At 38.1% G+C, this 19,041-nt stretch overlaps 1 protein-coding gene across 6 annotated transcripts in view; it reads right to left on the reverse strand.

Annotated features, from left to right (window-relative positions):
- Window positions 1-19,041, reverse strand: part of LOC149189738 (uncharacterized) — a 295,417-nt gene that overhangs the window by 171,379 nt on the left and 104,997 nt on the right. For all 6 annotated transcript variants that reach the window (XR_016255924.1, XR_016255923.1, XM_089411922.1 and 3 more), the window contains 4 exons: window positions 10,534-10,638; window positions 10,328-10,404; window positions 9,973-10,105; window positions 9,742-9,817 (listed from right to left, as the gene is read on the reverse strand). Coding sequence is in view for 4 of the 6 variants with exons in the window: in XM_089411922.1 (XP_089268048.1) it covers window positions 9,742-9,817; window positions 9,973-10,105; window positions 10,328-10,404; window positions 10,534-10,638 (391 nt within the window). In the remaining 2 variants the exon portion in view is untranslated. The remainder of the gene's footprint in view (window positions 1-9,741; window positions 9,818-9,972; window positions 10,106-10,327; window positions 10,405-10,533; window positions 10,639-19,041) is intronic.

Here is a 19,041-nt window from a genome sequence, read left to right on the forward strand (position 1 = left end):
TGGCATTGAGTTGAGGGTTTTTTTTATCAAATGTCAAAATGTTGTATGTTAAATTTTAACTTGCAATTTTTCTTGTGCTCTCGATTCAAACTTCAATCTTACATTAAGAACTTGGTGACAAAGCTTCTTCAACAGGGCGAAGTTTTCAAATATGGGCATCAAATTTAGCCATTTTTTTGTTTTTTCCTTGTTTTCCTTGGGTTGCAACCACCCATATATTTTCCATGATTTTTGTTTGGATTTCAGTGTATTGTTTTTGTCATTTTTGTTGCATTTAGTGGAGAGGGTTTTTTTGTCAAAAATGCAAAATCTTAATTGTTAGTTTTCTTTGTTTAAATTCTTCTTGTGCCCTAGTTTTTTTCCATGATTTTTCTTTGGGTTTGAATGTGTTTTTTTTGCCATTATTGTTGCATTGAGTTGAGGGTTTCTTTTATCAAATGTCAAAATGTTGTATGTTAAATTTTAACTTGCAATTTTTCTTGGGCCCTAGGTTCAAACTTCAATCTTACATTAAAACTCAAGGGTTCAACAAAGTTACAAACATGCCAAGGAAATTGAACCCTATGTGGGAATTTGGTGAACCTGATGGAGGGTTTGACAGATCAAATTTGACTTGCAAATTATGTGGGTACCGTATGACAGGGGGAGTATACCGATTGAAATACCACCTTGCATAAATTCCTAAACATGAAGTAGGGCTTCGCACAAAACAAATCCAGAAATCATCCATAAAGCCCTCAAATCATTGGAAAAAATAGAGACAACCAAAGCAAGGTTACTTGGGAGCAGGAGCAAAAACAGGGAGCAGGAGCAAGAGCGGGAGCGGGAGCAACATTTTCAGAAGCTCCCAATTTGGGAGCGAATAAGGGAGCACATTTTTATATAATATACTTTTTTTATATTTTAATGCATATATGTCAACAAAAGCATGTAGAATGATGAATTAGATATAAAAAACATAAAAACATAGATTGAACCATATAACAACAATCATCTAGAAGTTATAATCTTCATCAACCATGTCCACAAGTTAGTAACATACAACATATTGGGTCTCAAGATTCATCAATCTTAAAGTTTCAAGCTTTCAAAATTCAATATGTAGCATTTATCATCATTGATCACCAAAGTTGTACTTGTAAGCTAAGTGTAACCATTACAACAAAGAATATCTAACATGAAATGAAATGAAACAACTTTCACGAAGCATCATATTCATGATTCATTACCAATGAGTTATAACTGCCAACTTCAAACTTAAATTTTCATATATTATTTACAAAAAATATCATAATAAATTTGATAAAGTCAACAGTTATAAAAACTACTAGAAACTAGAAAAGACAAGTAAATCTATTATCTACAACTTCCTCTTGCCGCCATTAGAAATTTCTAATTTCTGAGCAAGTCATAGTACTGGTGGTCTTATAGCAGTCTCCTCCCGCATAGTTGCACGACCAGAACCAGAAGGCACATGCCCTCCATGTGAGGATGTAGATAGAGGCACTGGCAACAAAGGAACAATAGTTGGAACTCGAGCACTAGCACTGCTACTAAATGTTGGGGGTGGCATGGTTGTTGTTGCTTCATCATCATCTCTCAAATGTTTTGCTTCCAATTCTTCAAGATGTATAGTGCCATCCTCCAAATTATCGTCCTCTGGGTGGTTGTACCAAATTTTATATGTTGGATCCTCATAAGCCCGATCACAATAATGACTCAACAACCTACAGTGGTAGTGCACATAAACCAAGCTTTCTACCAGATTTTCGTTGAGTCTGTTTCTTCTCGCATTATGTATGAAGTTTTAGGTGCTCCAACACCTCTCTGCAGAAGAAGTATTTACAACTTGTGAGATAACTTTTTTTGCCAATTTTGGCAAAAGTCCCATGCCGCCATCTTCCCACCATGTGAGAGCATCAAATATGTCTCTATCTTCCATTGCATACAGAGAACCAAACAAACCAGTGCAATTGAAGTATCTACCTAATTCAAGGCACAGATTAGCACACTCCTCCCTCTCAAGGACTAGCTTGTTTAATGCTTTCATATCCTATTGTACCTCTAGATCTGCATGGGCTTTGGCCCTAACCCCACCCCAGGTGCAAGTTTGCTCAACCAAGATGGAGAGTAGTATTTTGGCATAAGGATATACGCCAAGGCATGTAATGGAACATTAAGTTTATTCCACCATGTACACACACAATTGTGAATCATTGTATACAAGTTGGGATCATTTTCCTGAACAATATATTTTATTTGCCCCAACATGCTATAAATCTGCTCATACATCTCCCCAATCACTGGTTTATCTATATCTGCAAAATGAATCATGCTATAAATGGGCTTGGTGAATTGCAATAGTTGCCTCACATGTGCCCAAAACAGACCATCAAGAGCGGTCTCCTCCACCCGTTCAAAACATTGCTTGTCAACTACATTTGTAGCCCTGTCCTTTAACACCTACCAGTGTTGATTTGATACCATGCTAGCAAATGACTCTCTTACCTTCAAAAGGTGCCTGAAGGTGAGGTAATAGCTAGCAAATCTAGTCTTCGCAATCTTCAACAGCTCCAGTTCTGAGTGACTGCGGAAAATCCCATGGGTATTGCCATGATTTGTAATAAATTTTATCATTTGTTTGCATCTCTTGTACAAACCACCAATCCATTTGTATTGTTGGTTTTTGTTCTTATTAATATCATGTATCAAAAGGTTCATTGTGTGAACCAAACACCCGGACCAAAATATGTTGGGGTATTTATCCTCAATAAGTGCTCTCAATGCCTTACAATTAGCAGCATTATCAGTGATGACTTGGATGACATTGTATGGCCCAATACATTCAATTGTTTCAAGTAATGGTTCTGCAATGTTGATGTTGGTCTTGAACTTCTCTGAGTAATCATATGCTAAAAGGAAGATGACACCACTAACAGACACAGCAAGAACACTTATCAATGGCTTGCCTTTTACATTTGTCCATCCATCAGATACAATGGACACCCCACGCTCAGTCCCAGGATTTGTCATTTTACTCAAAGAATGTGATATTTTTGTCTTTTCATGATCATGTCAATTTTTGCAACTAGGGTCAAATTCCAAATTGGACAACTCAGATGACCAAGATGATGTCTGCATTAAATTTCTGTTTTCAAGAGGACCAAAATCGACCTAAAGATCACCCAATTTGGTTAAACGAAAGTTAAGTTTTGAATTATTTTATTCATGCATACATTATGGAATGGGTCGGCCCTAACCACAGGGGTAACTGCTTGGGTCAATATTAACCCCAAGTTAACCCTCAGAAAAGCCTATAAAAGGAAGTGACCTCAAGTTCATTTCAACACATCATCATCATCGTCTTTCTATTCTTCTATTTAGTCTTGGCTCGCACAGGTATGTCAAAAGGAGTTCGCACAGGGTCCGAAATCATAGGCGAAAGGTTCGCTCTGGGTTAGGGTTTTCTAAATCTCAGTCGCTGGCACTGAACAGAATTTTTTCGTCCACAATCATAGGCACAGAGTAGGCAAGAGAGCGACTCAGTCACATTTATGATTGATTATACTACTAATAATTGGATGCATTGTTAATGAAAAGATATATTGGGCTAAAGTAATTGATACAGAATAGAACAATCAAAAAATTTAATAGTACAACGGTTCTAACCTTGTCATACCTAGGGCTCTTGTATCCTTTGGAAGCATCATTTATGGCAGAAACCATTTCATGCCAATAAGGTGAGCAAAGAACATTGAATGGTATCCCACATGCATAGAGAAACTGGTAAACTTTTAAATCCACATCATTCCTACACCCTTCGTCAAGGAAATCTGATAAGGTTCTACCCCTTAAAGAGATGTTTGTTCCTATGCCTCCATATCCATTACCATGGGAGCATGTAGATGGAGTTCTTTGTACCTGTGACTATGACCTATGTTCAAAGAAACCCTTTGATTTTTTAGATTTGCATTGGGCTTCCTCCTCTTCCCTTATGTATTTGGCTATTTCTATTGCTAACACACTTACACAAGCTTTGATTCCTATTGGTTTATCTCCATCCCAAGGCCTTTTCCCACAAAGGTGCCTTCTGGCATGGGTGTATGAACCTGTGTAAATGTTGTTATAATGGTTGCATGTAAATTTAGTGGTTCCACCCCCTTTCCCTACTTCAATCCTAGTAACATATTTCCACAATGGGATTTGGTCTTGTTTAGTTTTTGGGGCTTCATCATGTCCACTCTCTTCCTCCTCACCAAGGTACTCCTCTCCAGGGTTTTCATCAAATCCACTATAACCCATATCTTCATCCTCTTCATCATGATCAACCCTCCTTCTACTCTCCAACACCATAATAACAAAAAAGGAACAAACAACAAGAGAATGCCAAGCCATACAGTCATGATGTTCGAAGTTTTGAGTCTGCAAAAAAATGGTAGAATGGGAATGGGAAATAAAGTAAAAAAAATTATTTAGCAATGAACATATAAAAAACAAAAATGCTAGATTAGAGTGTAGTCTTTGGCCTTCAATCCCAAGCTCCAATCTCCCTTGCAAGCTCCTCCAAGCTCCTCTCTCCAAGTTCCTCTCTCTTGCCCTCTCCAAGCTCCAAACCCTCTCTTGCTCTCTCCAACTTGACAAACGGGTAAATAATGTGAGGGGAGAGGGCCTTAACCTTTACCCCCTCCCCTTCCTTTACTTTCCTCTCCATCTCTGTCCATCAGTTGACCATCCCTCCTCCGCCGCACAACTTTTTTTCAGTGTCGATAGGAGAGTTTTTTTAAGAGAGGGAACGGTCGGAAGAAATCGCTCCCTGACCACTCCACCTCTTAAAAAATCGCTCCCGGAGCGAAGGGGTGCAATAAAGGAGTGAACACTCCCGACCTCTCCCTTCATCATTCCCTCAAACACAAGGAGCAAAATTTTTTTAAAGGGAGTGCGCTCCCTGTTGCTCCCAAGCAGAGCATGAATCAGAAGCGGGTGCTGGGGTGGCGAGGGGGGAGGGCACTCCCCCGCAACCCTTAACCAAAGTGATAAGGGCAACTTTGAAGAGCCAAATGGCAGGGGGTGGGGCGGTGGGATTAGGAGGTGACCATGACAGTGGCACTGGTTCTTCTTCAGCATCAGTGTTTGTAGTCAACCCCACAGTTGCCTCAAAATTTTTTGTTCCTTGAACCACCCCTGATGCACAACCATCTATCACATCAGCTCTTAAAAAATTGGAGAAGGAAGGAGCTGACAAGTTGTTGGGCATGTGTTTTCTTTGGAGTGATGTTCCTTTTAGCATTGCCAGGAACAATCAATTTGTTGGACAATGGATAAACCAACACTCCCCGTGTGTTTCGTGACATGGACTAACCGCCTCTCATGGATCCTTATCTCTGGCGATGCGATCATTGACTAACACCTGCGGGTTTTGGTTTAACGGCAATTATGATTCTCAACAAGTGGTATCAGAGCATAGGTCACAAGTTCGATACACTCGACTCGCGTTGAGGGGGAGATTGTTGGACATTAGATAAACAAACGCTCCCCGTGTGTTTCATGACATGGACTAACCACCTCTCGTGGATCCTTATCTCTGGCAATGCGATCGTTGACTAACGACTGCAAGTTTTGGTCTAATGGCAATCGTGAATCCCAACACCATTTTTCCAGCCCGCAATTGATCCTATTGCCATTGTTGGCCCGAGGTACAAAGCCCCTTCTTATGATGATTTTAGAGGGCGTATTCTTCAAAATGAAAAGGCTGAATGCACTAAGAGATTGGAGGAGTTTAGGGGCTCATGGGTACACATATGATGCATTGTGATGTCAAATGGTTGGATCGATCAAAAGGGTAGAACCCTTATTAACTTCTTGGTTAATTTTCCCAAGGGGGCAATGCTTATGAAATTTGTTGATGCATCTGCACATATCAAAGATGCACAGTTATTATGTGATTTGTTGGAAGTGTTCATTCAGGAGGTAAGTCCATAATATGTTGTCCATGTCATAATGGACAATGTTGCAAATTATGTCGCTACTGGCAGGATGCTTATGGAGAGGCATCCTAACTTATTTTGGACACCTTGTGTTGCACACTGCATTGACTTGATGTTGGAGGACATAGGAAAAATTCATTTTTCCAAAGATATTGTTGAATCATCGAAAGGCATTACAAATTTTACATATAATCATGCATCTATGCTTCATTTGATGAGAACATTCACCAACAACAAGGAGTTGGTGCGCCTTTCCATTACATGGTTTGCCAAAAGCTTCATATATCTTCAATCCCTCTTAAATTCTATGTGGAATGTGAAGAGAATGTTTCTTTCAAAGGAGTGTTGTGCTTTGTCATATAGCCGCAAACCAAAGGGAGAGGCCATATGCAGGCTAGTTTCATACCAAGAAATCTTTTGGACAAGAGTGCAGGAGGTGTATAGCATAACTGAACCTTTGGTAAAGGTTCTTCGATTAGTTGATGGAGACAAGCCCGCAATGGGTTACTTGTATGAGACCATGGATAGGGCCAAAGAATCCATTCGCAACTATTATGATGATAAGGGGGATGAAGGGTTCGAAAAATAACAACTGATATGGGAAGTGATTGATGAGAGATGGACCAATACACTCCGTCGTACCATTCATGCTGCAGGGATCTACTTGAACCCCACATTTTTTTACTCCTATGGTTTCTTATTTGATGTTGAGATCATGGATGGATTCTTCGCTTGTGTTCAGAAGATGGTGCCGTCTCTAACAGAATGTGAAAAAATCTCCAAAGAAATGGAGATATACAGGATGGCAGGTGGCACATTTAACTTTGACATGGCTATTGTCGATAGGAAGACTAAAATGCCAGGTAAGCTTAAGTTTTTTTCAAATTTCATTGTCTCTTCATACTTTGCTTCAACTTCCATATTTAACTTTTTTCTTATGTTTATCTTATTTTTTGCAGATGCATGGTAGAGAAGCGATGGTGACAAAGTATCCAATCTCCAAAGGCTTGCCATTTGGATGCTCAACCAAACATGTAGCTCCTTTGGATGCGAGCACAATTGAAATGTATTTGAAAAAATACACACCAAGAAAAAATTTCCAATTAATTGTTGATTTTTAATGTACCTTGGACAAGTGGTTTCCCATGGGTTAGTCTCTACCTATTTTCCTAAGTGTGACTTTATAAGTGGTAAAGTCAATGTTAAATTATAAAGTGAAAAGTGACTTTAGACATAAAGTACAATGTGAGTACTTTATTTAATGGGTGAGTTAAAAAATAGAAAGTGAGAATTAAATGCACATTTATTCTCATCCCTTGATCTAAATGAATCTAAACCATTAGATCTTAGGGTTGCCCAAAAGTCATTTAGGGAAACAAATGGGGAAAAGAAAGGAGAGACTGCAATTCATTCTTCATGAGCAGCAGATTGAAGAAAGGAGGCTGAGAGTTGGAAAAAAGTTCTGAAAGAGAAATTTGTTGCAGCAAGCTGAAGGAGTGATTTCTGGGCAAAGTTGGGCACGAAAATCAAGGCATAGAAGACAACAAAAGGTATAGTGTGAACAGCATTTAATGTTGTGAGCTGCATGCCATTCGAGAGAAGTTTTTGATTAAAAAAAAACTGAAAAATCCGTACAGACTATACGGAATCCATATAGTATAGTCCATACAATGTGTATCCGTACAGTACATATTTTCAGCCTCAAGTGGGCATGGAAATCGAGGCAAAGTGGGCATGATTTCAAGGAGTTTTGGGCTAAACAGATAAGTTGTATTTTGCTGTTTTGTTTTGTCTGCAAATGTATTTTTCCTAAGCTTGAAAGATAAATAAATTTGAAGAACTCTCTAATAGGTTTTCCCCAGAGAAGATTGAAGGGGTTTTGTCTAGGTCTAAGTTGACCAAAAATCTGTGTGTATTTTTATGCGTGTTGTTGGTCTCTTTATGTACATATTTATTTTCAGCATGTGCTGACAGTCCCATGTGTTTTAATCTGAAAATTTCATTTCCAAAATTCTATATGTTGAATGTAAGTTTATGGGAAAAGGCATTTCACTGAAAGGGAGTGATAACGTGAAATTAAAACCGGGTTGGGATCATAGGGAACTTTTTAGTCATCAAATTTCAACATTAATTTTTTGAATTCATTAAATACTAAACAATATAATTTATTATTTTAATTTTTTTATAATTATTAATTTATTATTTATAATTTATTAATTTATTAATTTATGACCCTTGTACAGGTTGGAGTCCCAGTGTGTTTATGACATGGTCTACATCTACTACAATCTCTGATTGTGGGTGAAGCAACTTGAGAGGACACCTAATGTGGAGGCCATCTCATTGGATGGGATTGACACCACTGCTGCATGGAGGGATGAGACTGAGAGGCATGTCATGGAGTCGACCCTTGATTGGTTAGAGGAGGAGGTAGTGGAGGGGGTAGCAGTTTCAAAGGAGGAGGAGGAGGAGCAACAGGAGGAAGAGGTGACACCACCTACTATGGTCACCAGTAGAGGATGTGGTCTACCTCCTATAGCTCCTAGTTCTTCAGCTTCTAGAGCACAACAGAGTCCACTGCCAACCCCAGGGCCTTCTTCATCTAGAGGGAAAGTTGTTATATTTTCTCGCAAGAGGGGCAGAGGAAATCAGTAGTACTAGTTACTTGGTTCATTTCATTGTATATGATATTATGACTCATGATATGAGATACATTATTATATTTTTTGTTGATATTTTGAGGCTGAGTCAGGACTCAAGACTCAGTATTCAGGACATGATTCATTGTTATGTGTGATGTAGCACTAGACATATTACACATCTTATATATTAGTTCTCTTTTCATATTTATGTGTCAATGCATTTATTTTATGTTGTCAATGCTTTAGATATTAAAAAATTACAAACAAACAAAAAAATGTATTTGCCAATTTTTACCAATTTTTCCCTGACTTTTACGATTTTTATTTATTTCGGACCCTCGCCGATTTAATCATGATTATCACAACACTGCTTTTTATTTGCCTTGGCCCTCCCATTTCTCTCCAAAAAAAAAACAATATGGGCCACAGGCACTAAAGGCCTGGAAGCGATTTTTTTCGCTAGGGAGCGTCAGGGAACACGCTCCCAGGAGCATTTTTCGAGCTACGGGAGTGCGCTCCCGAAAAATGCTCCCGTTCGGAGTGCACTCCAGGAGAAAGTGTGGGGAAGGGGGAGCCTCCCCCACAGCCCTGGTGTCAAGTCCCAACAAATGATTAGAAAACAAAACTATGAGCATTTTTTCCAACTTGTTCCATGATTGAAAAGGGCCATTTCTAACAGACTTAAAGCTTTTAAGGGACCTTTTGACGCACTCGTTGAATACACACAACAATACTAATTGGATAGCTATAAAATAACCAAAGCTATTATATCTATGCACACAAAACATCGACCTGATCACCACAAGTACAGTTAACCGAGTAGGTTTACATTACATGCTAACTGAGTAAGTTTACATTAATCCACAATTCTTGTATTTTATTGTGTTGCAAAAATGGAAGACTGATCCTTTAGCACTACTGAATTAACTAATTTAACAAATATCATGACATTTCATGGGAATTCAATGCATAGGATAGTTTGATCTTATAATAAAAAACAGAATATAAAGTGTTAAGTTAAATGAACAAGTTTCAGAGAAAAACATAGTGAAAAAACACCTTAAATAGTCAAACCACAATGAAAACATGTCTGAAATATCCATAACATAGCAAACCTTGCCCGGCAGCAAGCAGCCACAAATTTGACCCAAGACCGAATATTCTCTGGCGGCCCATCATAGACAAAATCATCTGCCATCCAAGACATATTTATATTCATCCATGCTACTAAATGAAATAAATCACAACAAAAGGAATATTACAAGCAGATGAAAAGATTTTAAAGCAATAGCATGAGCAAAGTCTTCATGTCACAAACAAAATACATGAACTTGAACTTAGCTAACCTTTATCTTCTGAGAGCATCCGCTCATCTCCCATACAATCTTCCAAATATCCGTATATTTGAACAGTTTCTTTAATTTGATCATAGGTAGGAACCCAATCAAGAGTACAAAGGCTTGATGAACCCTGCATAAACTAGAGTCATTCATGGAATTTCTATTATTAGTAGAGATTCTGTTTAAGACATTTATCTTTAAATTGAGTTATAAAACTCATATCTTTTGCTTCAGAAGTGCAATGTCACTAAACCTGCGACCAACAAAACTATATTTCTCTAAAGTCTAGATGAACTCTAATACTATATCTATATAAAATTAAAAGAACTATACAATCATTTAATGAACAAAGATAACACACCTCAGTTCCTGAAAGAATGATGCTGCATAAGAAATCACAAGCAGACATCTCCACATTTTCATTTGACGTGTGTGCCACTGGCATATAAAAAATTAAGAATGAAATTTCTACCAGAGTCTAAGAAAAAATGAACACTACAAATTTACCAGTATCACATCAAAATAAATGAAAATATCCCACAAAGATGTACAGCAAAAAAAACTTACTTAAATTGAAGGCCCAACGTACAGTAAACTCATCACAGTGACTACGAGATAAAATCAAGTTGAGAAGCCAACCACTTCTTAAAAGCTCTACCATGAAAGACTCTCCTGCAAGTTAGCATGTAGCTTATAAGGACAGAATGCAACACTGAAAACCCAACTAAGCCATCAAAATAAGATCATAGAGGTGACTGAATATTGTAAGAAAATAGCACAGGCCACTCAGCATGAAGCTCTTATTAATGCATTCTAGTCAACCACAATTAGTAAGCATTAATTCCAATGCCATATCTAATATCTTCGAATATGCATAGAAGTCCCATTTTTTCTTTCTCAGAAAAACGTCGCAGCCAGCCAAAAAGCGACTCGTGACCCTGAGGGACTTGACCACTAAGAGTCCAATCTCTGGCAATCTAGAATCTCGTTGTCTTGCATAAGTCTGAAAAAAATAAATGAGATGAATTCTGCCATATAATACGCTTCAAATTTCAGCACAGGGTTCTCATCTCTACAATAAAATATTAAATGAGAATGTAAATCATGTCTGACTTTTCTGTGCGTCATCATTTTACGTGTGGTGCTATTTTGATATGTCCTCTTATACATGACTGTACATAACACCATAGGAGCTATGTTTAAAGTTTAAACCCAACAAACAATAATAGAATCAATGTTTTAAAAACCAGAACCAGTGACCGGAACCAGTGACCGGACTGGTCCACCTAATGAACCAGGTTTCGAACCGGAACTGGTCGAACCAGGACTGGTCAGGTCTAAATGAACCGGTTTAAAAAATACATTCAATAATTATTTTTTAATGAAAAAAACTATTTTTAAGATTTAAAACCATGATTCCAAGCCAATAGAAACAAAATATGCAAGGTTTGCTCATCTATATACCATGTAAAGGTGAATATATCAAAATGGCATTGAGTGCAATATATATCCGCAACAAAATACATAATCAATGAGGCTCTAAATGGCCTATAGAGTCTGAAAACAATGCTCTAAGCTATGGGGTCACTGAACTACTACAAGTCTACATATCAGTGATCAACAACATGGTCACTCCTCATCATGATCAAACTCATCACCACTACTAGACAAGAGATCATCAACATGAGCTACATAAATAATATGGCTCCAAGTTTGAGGACTCCTAAAACTCCTCTACAACTTTAGTAGTAGTAGCAAAAATAGACATCAAAACTACAAAACACTGATCGACATGGTCATTCATGAAACTCATCATTGATTCAACACTACTAGAAATACATAAACATCATCAACAAGAGATACATAAACATCATCTAGCTCAAAGTCTTCAGACTTGGATTGCTCAACCTTATAACATCATAGAAATTGATAAGGTTTAACCAATGTTGTGAAAATTGCGATAAAATGAAAAAATCGCGACTTTTTCCCTCTGCCGATAAAATCACGATAATTAAACGAAAAAATCGCCGGATTTTTTTCGCCGATTTTTATTGAAAAAATTGCGATTTTATGAAAAAATCGCGATAAAAACGAAAAAATCACGATAAAAACTTAAAAAATCGCCGGGGGTCACGACAGCATAGTTTTATAACGTTTTTTTGGGTTTTTTCATGCAATTTTTTTTAAAGAAACAAAAAAATTTTGAGTCGGGCAGCTTAATGATCAAGTCTAGGCCCTAGTATGGATATGCTATTCATGGTAATGTTAAATTCTTAAAGTAAAAGTGACATTCTCCTTAATCTTCATTTTCATCCTTTTACTTAAATTTGTAACATTACCATGAAATGACTCAGGATGTTTGAGAGTGGTTCCAGCCTCATTGGATTTCAAATGGAGAAAGTAGAATTTTAGATTTCATTTAAAATCCAGCAGACTTATCAGTTTTTCAGGATTTCACGATTGGGAGATTGTAATGTTTCCAGGTGACACCGCCTGCCCGGGCTACCACTGTCACTAGTAGAGGACGTGGTCTACCTCCTATAGCTCCTACTTCTAGTTCTTCAGCTTCTAGAGCACATCAGACTCCACTGCCATTTCCACCAACACGGGCACCAGCATCTACATCTAGAGGGAAAGGGAAAGCTGTGGCATTTTCTCGCAAGAGGGGCAAAGAAAATCAATAGGATTAGACTTTCATTTTATTGTATATGATATTATGACATGATGAGATACATTATCATATTTTTTGTTGATATTTTGAGGCTGAGTTGGGACTCAGGAGTCAGGACTTACTATTCAGCACATGATTCAATGTTATGTGTGATTTTAGCGCTAAAAATGATATTAAACATCTTATATATTAGTTTTTTATCATATTTATGTGTTAATGTATTTATTTTATGTTATAGATGGTTTAGATATTAAAAAAATTAGAAAAAAAAATGAAAAAAAATGAATATTTTTGTACCAAACGATTTTTTCCCGATCTTTTCCGATTTTTTCCCGATAATTCCGATTTTTTCCGATTTGTTCCCCGCGCCAATTTAATCCCGATCACTATTTTCACAACATTGGGCTTAACATGCCTAACCAATGATTTTGGTTTGAGTGAAGGGTGCATTCTTGTTAAGGCCATGGTAGAGGAGTTCAACAATCAATACCACCAACATCAACAAAGTTCAACAATCAATGCCACCACGATCAAGGTTCTTAAAGGGCTTCATGCTCTTGATCAAATGCCAATCTCATACCCTCACGCACAATAAAATCAAATGGAAACAATGGAAACCCCCAAACCATGAAATCCTGAAAACTATTAAGTCTGCTGAATTTTGAGTGAAATCTAAAATTCTAGTTTCTCCATATGAAATCCAATAAGCTCGAAACCACTCTCAAGCATCCTGAGTCATTTCATGGTAATGTTAAAATTTTCATTTTCATCCTTTTACTTTAAGAATTTAACATTACCATTAATTGCCAACATTGTTAGGGTTGAGATGTGTCAGGGAAATGAGAGGGTAGGCATGTTTTTCTTGGAGGGGCTATTTTTGGAGGAACACAACCCCGAATTTCCCTCAAAACAGCTTCAAAACTCACAAAAATGCATTCTGTGGGGTTTATAGTTGCCCTGGCAATAAATCGCTCGGTTTAGGACAGAACCGGCCGGTTAGGACCAGTTTGTCCACTTTTTTTAAGAAATGGAGGGTCAAACTAAGTTTTTATGTCGATTTGACCCGATGGACTAGCTAACCAGCCAGTTTGACCGGTTACCGATTCAGACCGGCCGGTTTTTAAAACACTAAATAGAATAAGAAAAATAGTAAAACATGATGCAGGACAAAAACGTTTGGGGAAAACAGCGAAGAAACAATTATGGCTACAAGAATTGGCCTAAAATATTCAAGCTTGAAATCATTAATGGCACTGTTGGAAGTTATGAATTGCAACAGGCAAGAAGCTTCAATTGAAGTCATTGTTTTTAACAGTCTCATCAACATTGGCAATAGCAAAAGAAAAGATTTTTTGTTTAATTGATATCCCCTAAATCGTTAAACTTTAGAGGTCAATTTTGTTTATAAGGACAATTTCTAGATACTAGATAGGACACTTAAGATAATTACATGCCATTTCAAATTCCTGTTATAAGATACTTTCATTCCACACGACACCTGAGAACGCAAGACGTTTTAGAAGGCCTCCAAGAAAAAAGAATGTCAGGACTATTTACACGACCACAAAGATTAAAATAATAATAATAACTTCTTTACAATGTCTTTCTCTAAAGTACTAATCGATATGCTTATTGATAAAATTGATACACTGGGTGTTGCATGCAACAAAATGCTGATATTCCCAGATGAACACAGCAAATTGAATGGAACCAAAAACAAATCCAATTTCTCTGGAAATTCAATCACAATTGCACTGCACAAGAAATGCCAAAGATATAGATGCCCTTGTTGATAAAACTTGTAAGAGAGATCAAGAACATTCAAAAGATGAGATGATGCAAATACAAAGCTTGAGTTTTGTATTATTATATACACAATTCAACATAGGGGTCCCTTAAGTAGGGAGGGCATCCCCTTAAATGAGGGTTATGGGACCACAAAACAAGGAAAACACCCCAAGAGGTTTATTAAGCCTACATATCAAATTTGAATAGGTCTACCTAATCACACCTAGTAGTATAATAAAAGAATAAAAAATGTACCCTTAGCCATAATGACAAGTACATAACGATACATATGAATGGGTTGTGCTTGTTACCACACAATCTAGTGTTGATTTTGGGTAGCATCGAATGTGCTCTAGCCATAAAAATTGGTGGAGAGGATAAGGCACATGAGATCTCCAAGACCCAGAAATCGTTTGGAGAAATTCCACCCGGATGAAGAGATATTAAAATAATTAATATTTTTAATGGGGTTCCTAAGTCTAAACTTAGGAAAATTAAAATATTAATGTGTATTAAAATTTAATATAAAATGGGTGGGAAACTTCTAAGAGACGAGGATTAAGCCAGATCTAATCTTAACCATTGATTATGGACTTAATCTCAGCTATTGAATCGTCAACAGGAAAAGTATAAGAGGAGGCTTGAGGGTCAATTGGAGACACACCAAGAGAGATCAAGAATTCGATTTTCTAGGGCTGGGTTTGCTAAGGAAATCGAGTTAGAGATCAGTTGCAGTGAGGGGCAGTTCAGCAAGGGATTTCGATCCAAGGTTGAAGAATACATATCAGAGAGGCAGCAAAGTGTCGGAAGAGGCAGCGCAGAGCCTAGGAGGGCTGACGCAGAGGCTAAGGAGGCCAGCGCAGAGGATGCAAAAGCCGAAGAGGCAGACGTAGAGGACGCAAAGGCTGATGCAAAAAGCCGCAGAGGATGACACAGAAAGTCGCAGAGGCTGATTCAGGGAGACGCAAACGGCTGTAGACGCTGACGTTGGGCTGAAGAGGCTACGTTGAGGAGGTTTTGTGGGGCAGACTGAGGGTCGATCAGCCGAGAGAGGGTGACACAGTTCCAAAGAGGGTGATGTAGTTCCAGAGGAGTGCCTGGAGCAGATTTCGCTGTCCAGCACAAGGAACAATCAGAGTCACTGTGGGGTTGATCATCCGGTTGCTGATTTTCCAAAATATCCGTCTTCGGAGAGAGGTACTACTGCCAAATATATTCTCTGAAGGGTGATCCATTTCTTGCACCCTAGTTGTATTCAAAAATTTGCTTGATAATAAAACTCTCATATATGTTGCACCGGTTTCCCCGAATTGGGTTTCCCCGGGGACGATTGTCCCAAAAATAACGATGTCCCTTATCTTGTCTCAGTTTATTTCAGTGGTTGATCTGTATATTTGTGCAAGTTGCAATTGTGTTTACTTCGATGTTTATGTTATTAAATAACTTGTTAATGTAAAAGACAAGTAGGAGATAGTAAACCAGATATTGCAGTAGGGGTTTCTGATGTGTTAGATTCAGAAATTTTCACATCTAGGAGGCCCTAAGAAGGGAACCCTATAGGACAAGGAGTTAGACCAAGTGATAACAATGGGATAATGACCCAATGTCACCACAATCAATGTCCCCTGCTCTTTACAGACTTTCACATATGGGAGGAGTCCTAGTGGGAAGGGAATCACTTACAACAAGAAGATCAATAATCGGGTATAATGTGATTTCACAATGCCCATTCAAGGAGAGACACAACAATGGCTCAATGCTTCAAAGAAGCTAAAACGCTCTCCAAGAAAAGCCTTGAGACAAGGAGTTCAAGACTTAGGGTTTTGAGATATGCAATGATAATAGGCATTCCTAAGATCAAGACTCTAGGTGATGAAGTAGGACCTCCCAAAGATGCTCTATGTGATGTTTTAACAATTATAAGAAGCTCTTTGCTCCCTTTCAGAGAAGGAAATACTTGTGATAGACCTGGGGTTTTATGAATAATAGTGAGAAGAAATTACTTCCAAGGTACACACTAGGTCAAGGCAGGGGAGGAGGAAGGACTTTTTATGATTTATTCCAATGAATACTAAGCTAATACAACCCTCAAAGAAGTCCCCAAGGTGAGAGAGAAATAGTTAGGATTTCCCTCTTAGAGTAGTACATAGGGCAAGAGATTTTATGGCTGAAACTCGAGTGGATGCCCACCAAACTTGGATCGTGGTAGCCTAGACCCTGAGCTTGATGTTTGGAATCTCAGATTCCCGAAAAATCACCTCCCTAAAATTTCGCTGCAAGCCCTAGATTTTCGCCCTACCTTTAACGCACCGAAGTTTATGAAGAGAAAATATGGAGAAAGAGAAGTTTGATCACCAAGTTTCTTGGATTAGTGTCGAATCCTTTGGGCTGTGGATTCCTAGATGCTTTCAAAATTCAAATTGGCCAAAACCGTCCTTAAGGAAGTTAAAGGATGATGCCCTGTCAATTAACCTTCAACATTTACCCACTCAAGATTTATGATGTTTTATGGAAAAAAGACAACATTTCATCCACTAGGAACATTCATCATTTGCCTTACAATGAGCATGGCATATGCAATTGCCAACCAAAAAGTTTTCCAAAAATGATTTTCAGTAATTAGGGCACAATTGCATTAACCTTGTTGCAACAATTCCATACATTAGACATTATTTCAAGAAAATATTCAACAAGAAGCACTTACAAGATGATATCATGGTATATCCATCCACAAATCATGAGATAGCTCCAAAGAAGATCGAAAATTTTAGCTCCAAATGTCAAAATGCATCAAAGAATCTGCAGTAGCTTCCAAAGAAAAAGTGTGTGTTCTTTTACAAGAGAAGAATCCAAGTGATGATGATGACTTCTCACAAATGAGTCACATTTCTATTTATATGAGTCTCTCTAAATCGAATTAGCCTAATGAGCCCCCAAAATCATAATATAATGTGCTAGAAAAAAGTCTTGGTCACAAGCCGACCAAGTAGCTATCACAAATGATGAATTAGCCTTCCATAAGCAAGATGAGTTGATGATGACATCATGATGATGTAGGGTCCTTGGAGGGCCACGTTAAGTCCTCTAAGTGCCATGATGAGAGAGATGGCTCCAATAAAGATGAATTAGGGGGTGTCCCCTAATTTTCCATGCAAATCATCATGTGGGGCCCCAAAGTGGGTTTGGGCCACATCTGTTGGTCTCATGGGTCTCCAAATGAAAGAAAAGTACGTACAATGCTCCAAATGAGGGCTTTGATGATTGTGCATACCCTCCCATGTCTCAAGGGTGAGACAAACCTCCTTTGGGCCTTGGATCAATTGCCATGATAATGCTAAGTCGATCAGGGCACACTGGTCCAAGTGCATCATCTCGCAAATAATGTGGGGCAATGAACAAACCGTTGAAGGTGTTGAGGGTACCCATGGCATGAAATGATGTTCTAACACATGATGGAGTCCCATGGCTCTCAATGGATCCCCCTATAAATGTCAATATGATCCTCTAGTGGGCTTGGGCCCCAATTAGGTTGCCCAACCCATGATGAAACCACCTGCCAATTACATATAAGATCCAATGTGCTTCCTCCCCATCAAGTACAATAACTCATTAACACATCTAAGTGAACCAAGCTTGTTAATCAAGGGAACAAATGAAACTTCATAATGGGCATCCCTTCCAAATTTAGGGCTTCAAGCTTGTAGTAGTGTTACCTCCCTAGGTAAGAGTGGCTAATAAACAACCCTATTAGGTGTTTCCAACCCCTAAGGGTAAGACAGGTCCAAGGTACATCCTTCAATTGATAGGGGTCATGTGAATAATGATGCAATGAATATGGACACGAGGGTCTCAAGGTTGAATGACATGGGTTCAAGGATGGTAACAATGAGGGATGTCCACACATTTAGGTGTATAGATATAGGAGGGAGCAATCATGGATACATGAGTTACCCCGGCCTTTGTTTTTCTACCCTTCTTCATTTGTCTTTTGTTTTTTCTTGATTTTTTTTTCTTTGTATCACTACTCCGGGCTCCAGGAAATGAAAGCATGTTTTGTATAATATAAGCAGTTATTACCCCCTTAAGGTGTTGTTGTCGTCCAAGATGTACACCTAGATGTGGGAAAAGTTTATAACCCCACAAGGCATAGTATTTAAGGCGCAACCCTCATAGTAGGGGTTGTCACCGATTCCCTACTCACTCTATTTAAGCTCTCTCTAGGTAAGCTAAGGGGGGTAGTCCCTAAGGATAAGGAAAACTTGTTGGAAACAACAAGTCTAGGAGACCAAGAGCAAGGCAATTACCTCTCTAGATAACATGATTTAAGATTGATTAGCAAGTAAGATTATTATTGAGCAATGTGGATGTTTGAGGATAGATCAAATTAAATCAATATGACACTTAATGAGATAAAAGATGAAAGACCACTGCCTTAATAACAATGTTCGAGATTATGATACTTGTAAGTGAAAATGTTTCAAGTTACAAAGATAGGCAACATTGCAAGACAAGTGTTAGTACAAGAGATAAAGAGATTATATGCAATTAGAAATATGAGCAATAAAATTTGAGATAAAACTTGCAAGAAAAGAGAGCTTGTACTTTAAGTTAAAATG

Source organism: Pinus tabuliformis, chromosome 3_1 (assembly GCF_031772625.1).
Source record: "Pinus tabuliformis cultivar Carrire ecotype Pingquan chromosome 3_1, CPIR1, whole genome shotgun sequence".
Taxonomy (NCBI): domain Eukaryota; kingdom Viridiplantae; phylum Streptophyta; class Pinopsida; order Pinales; family Pinaceae; genus Pinus; species Pinus tabuliformis.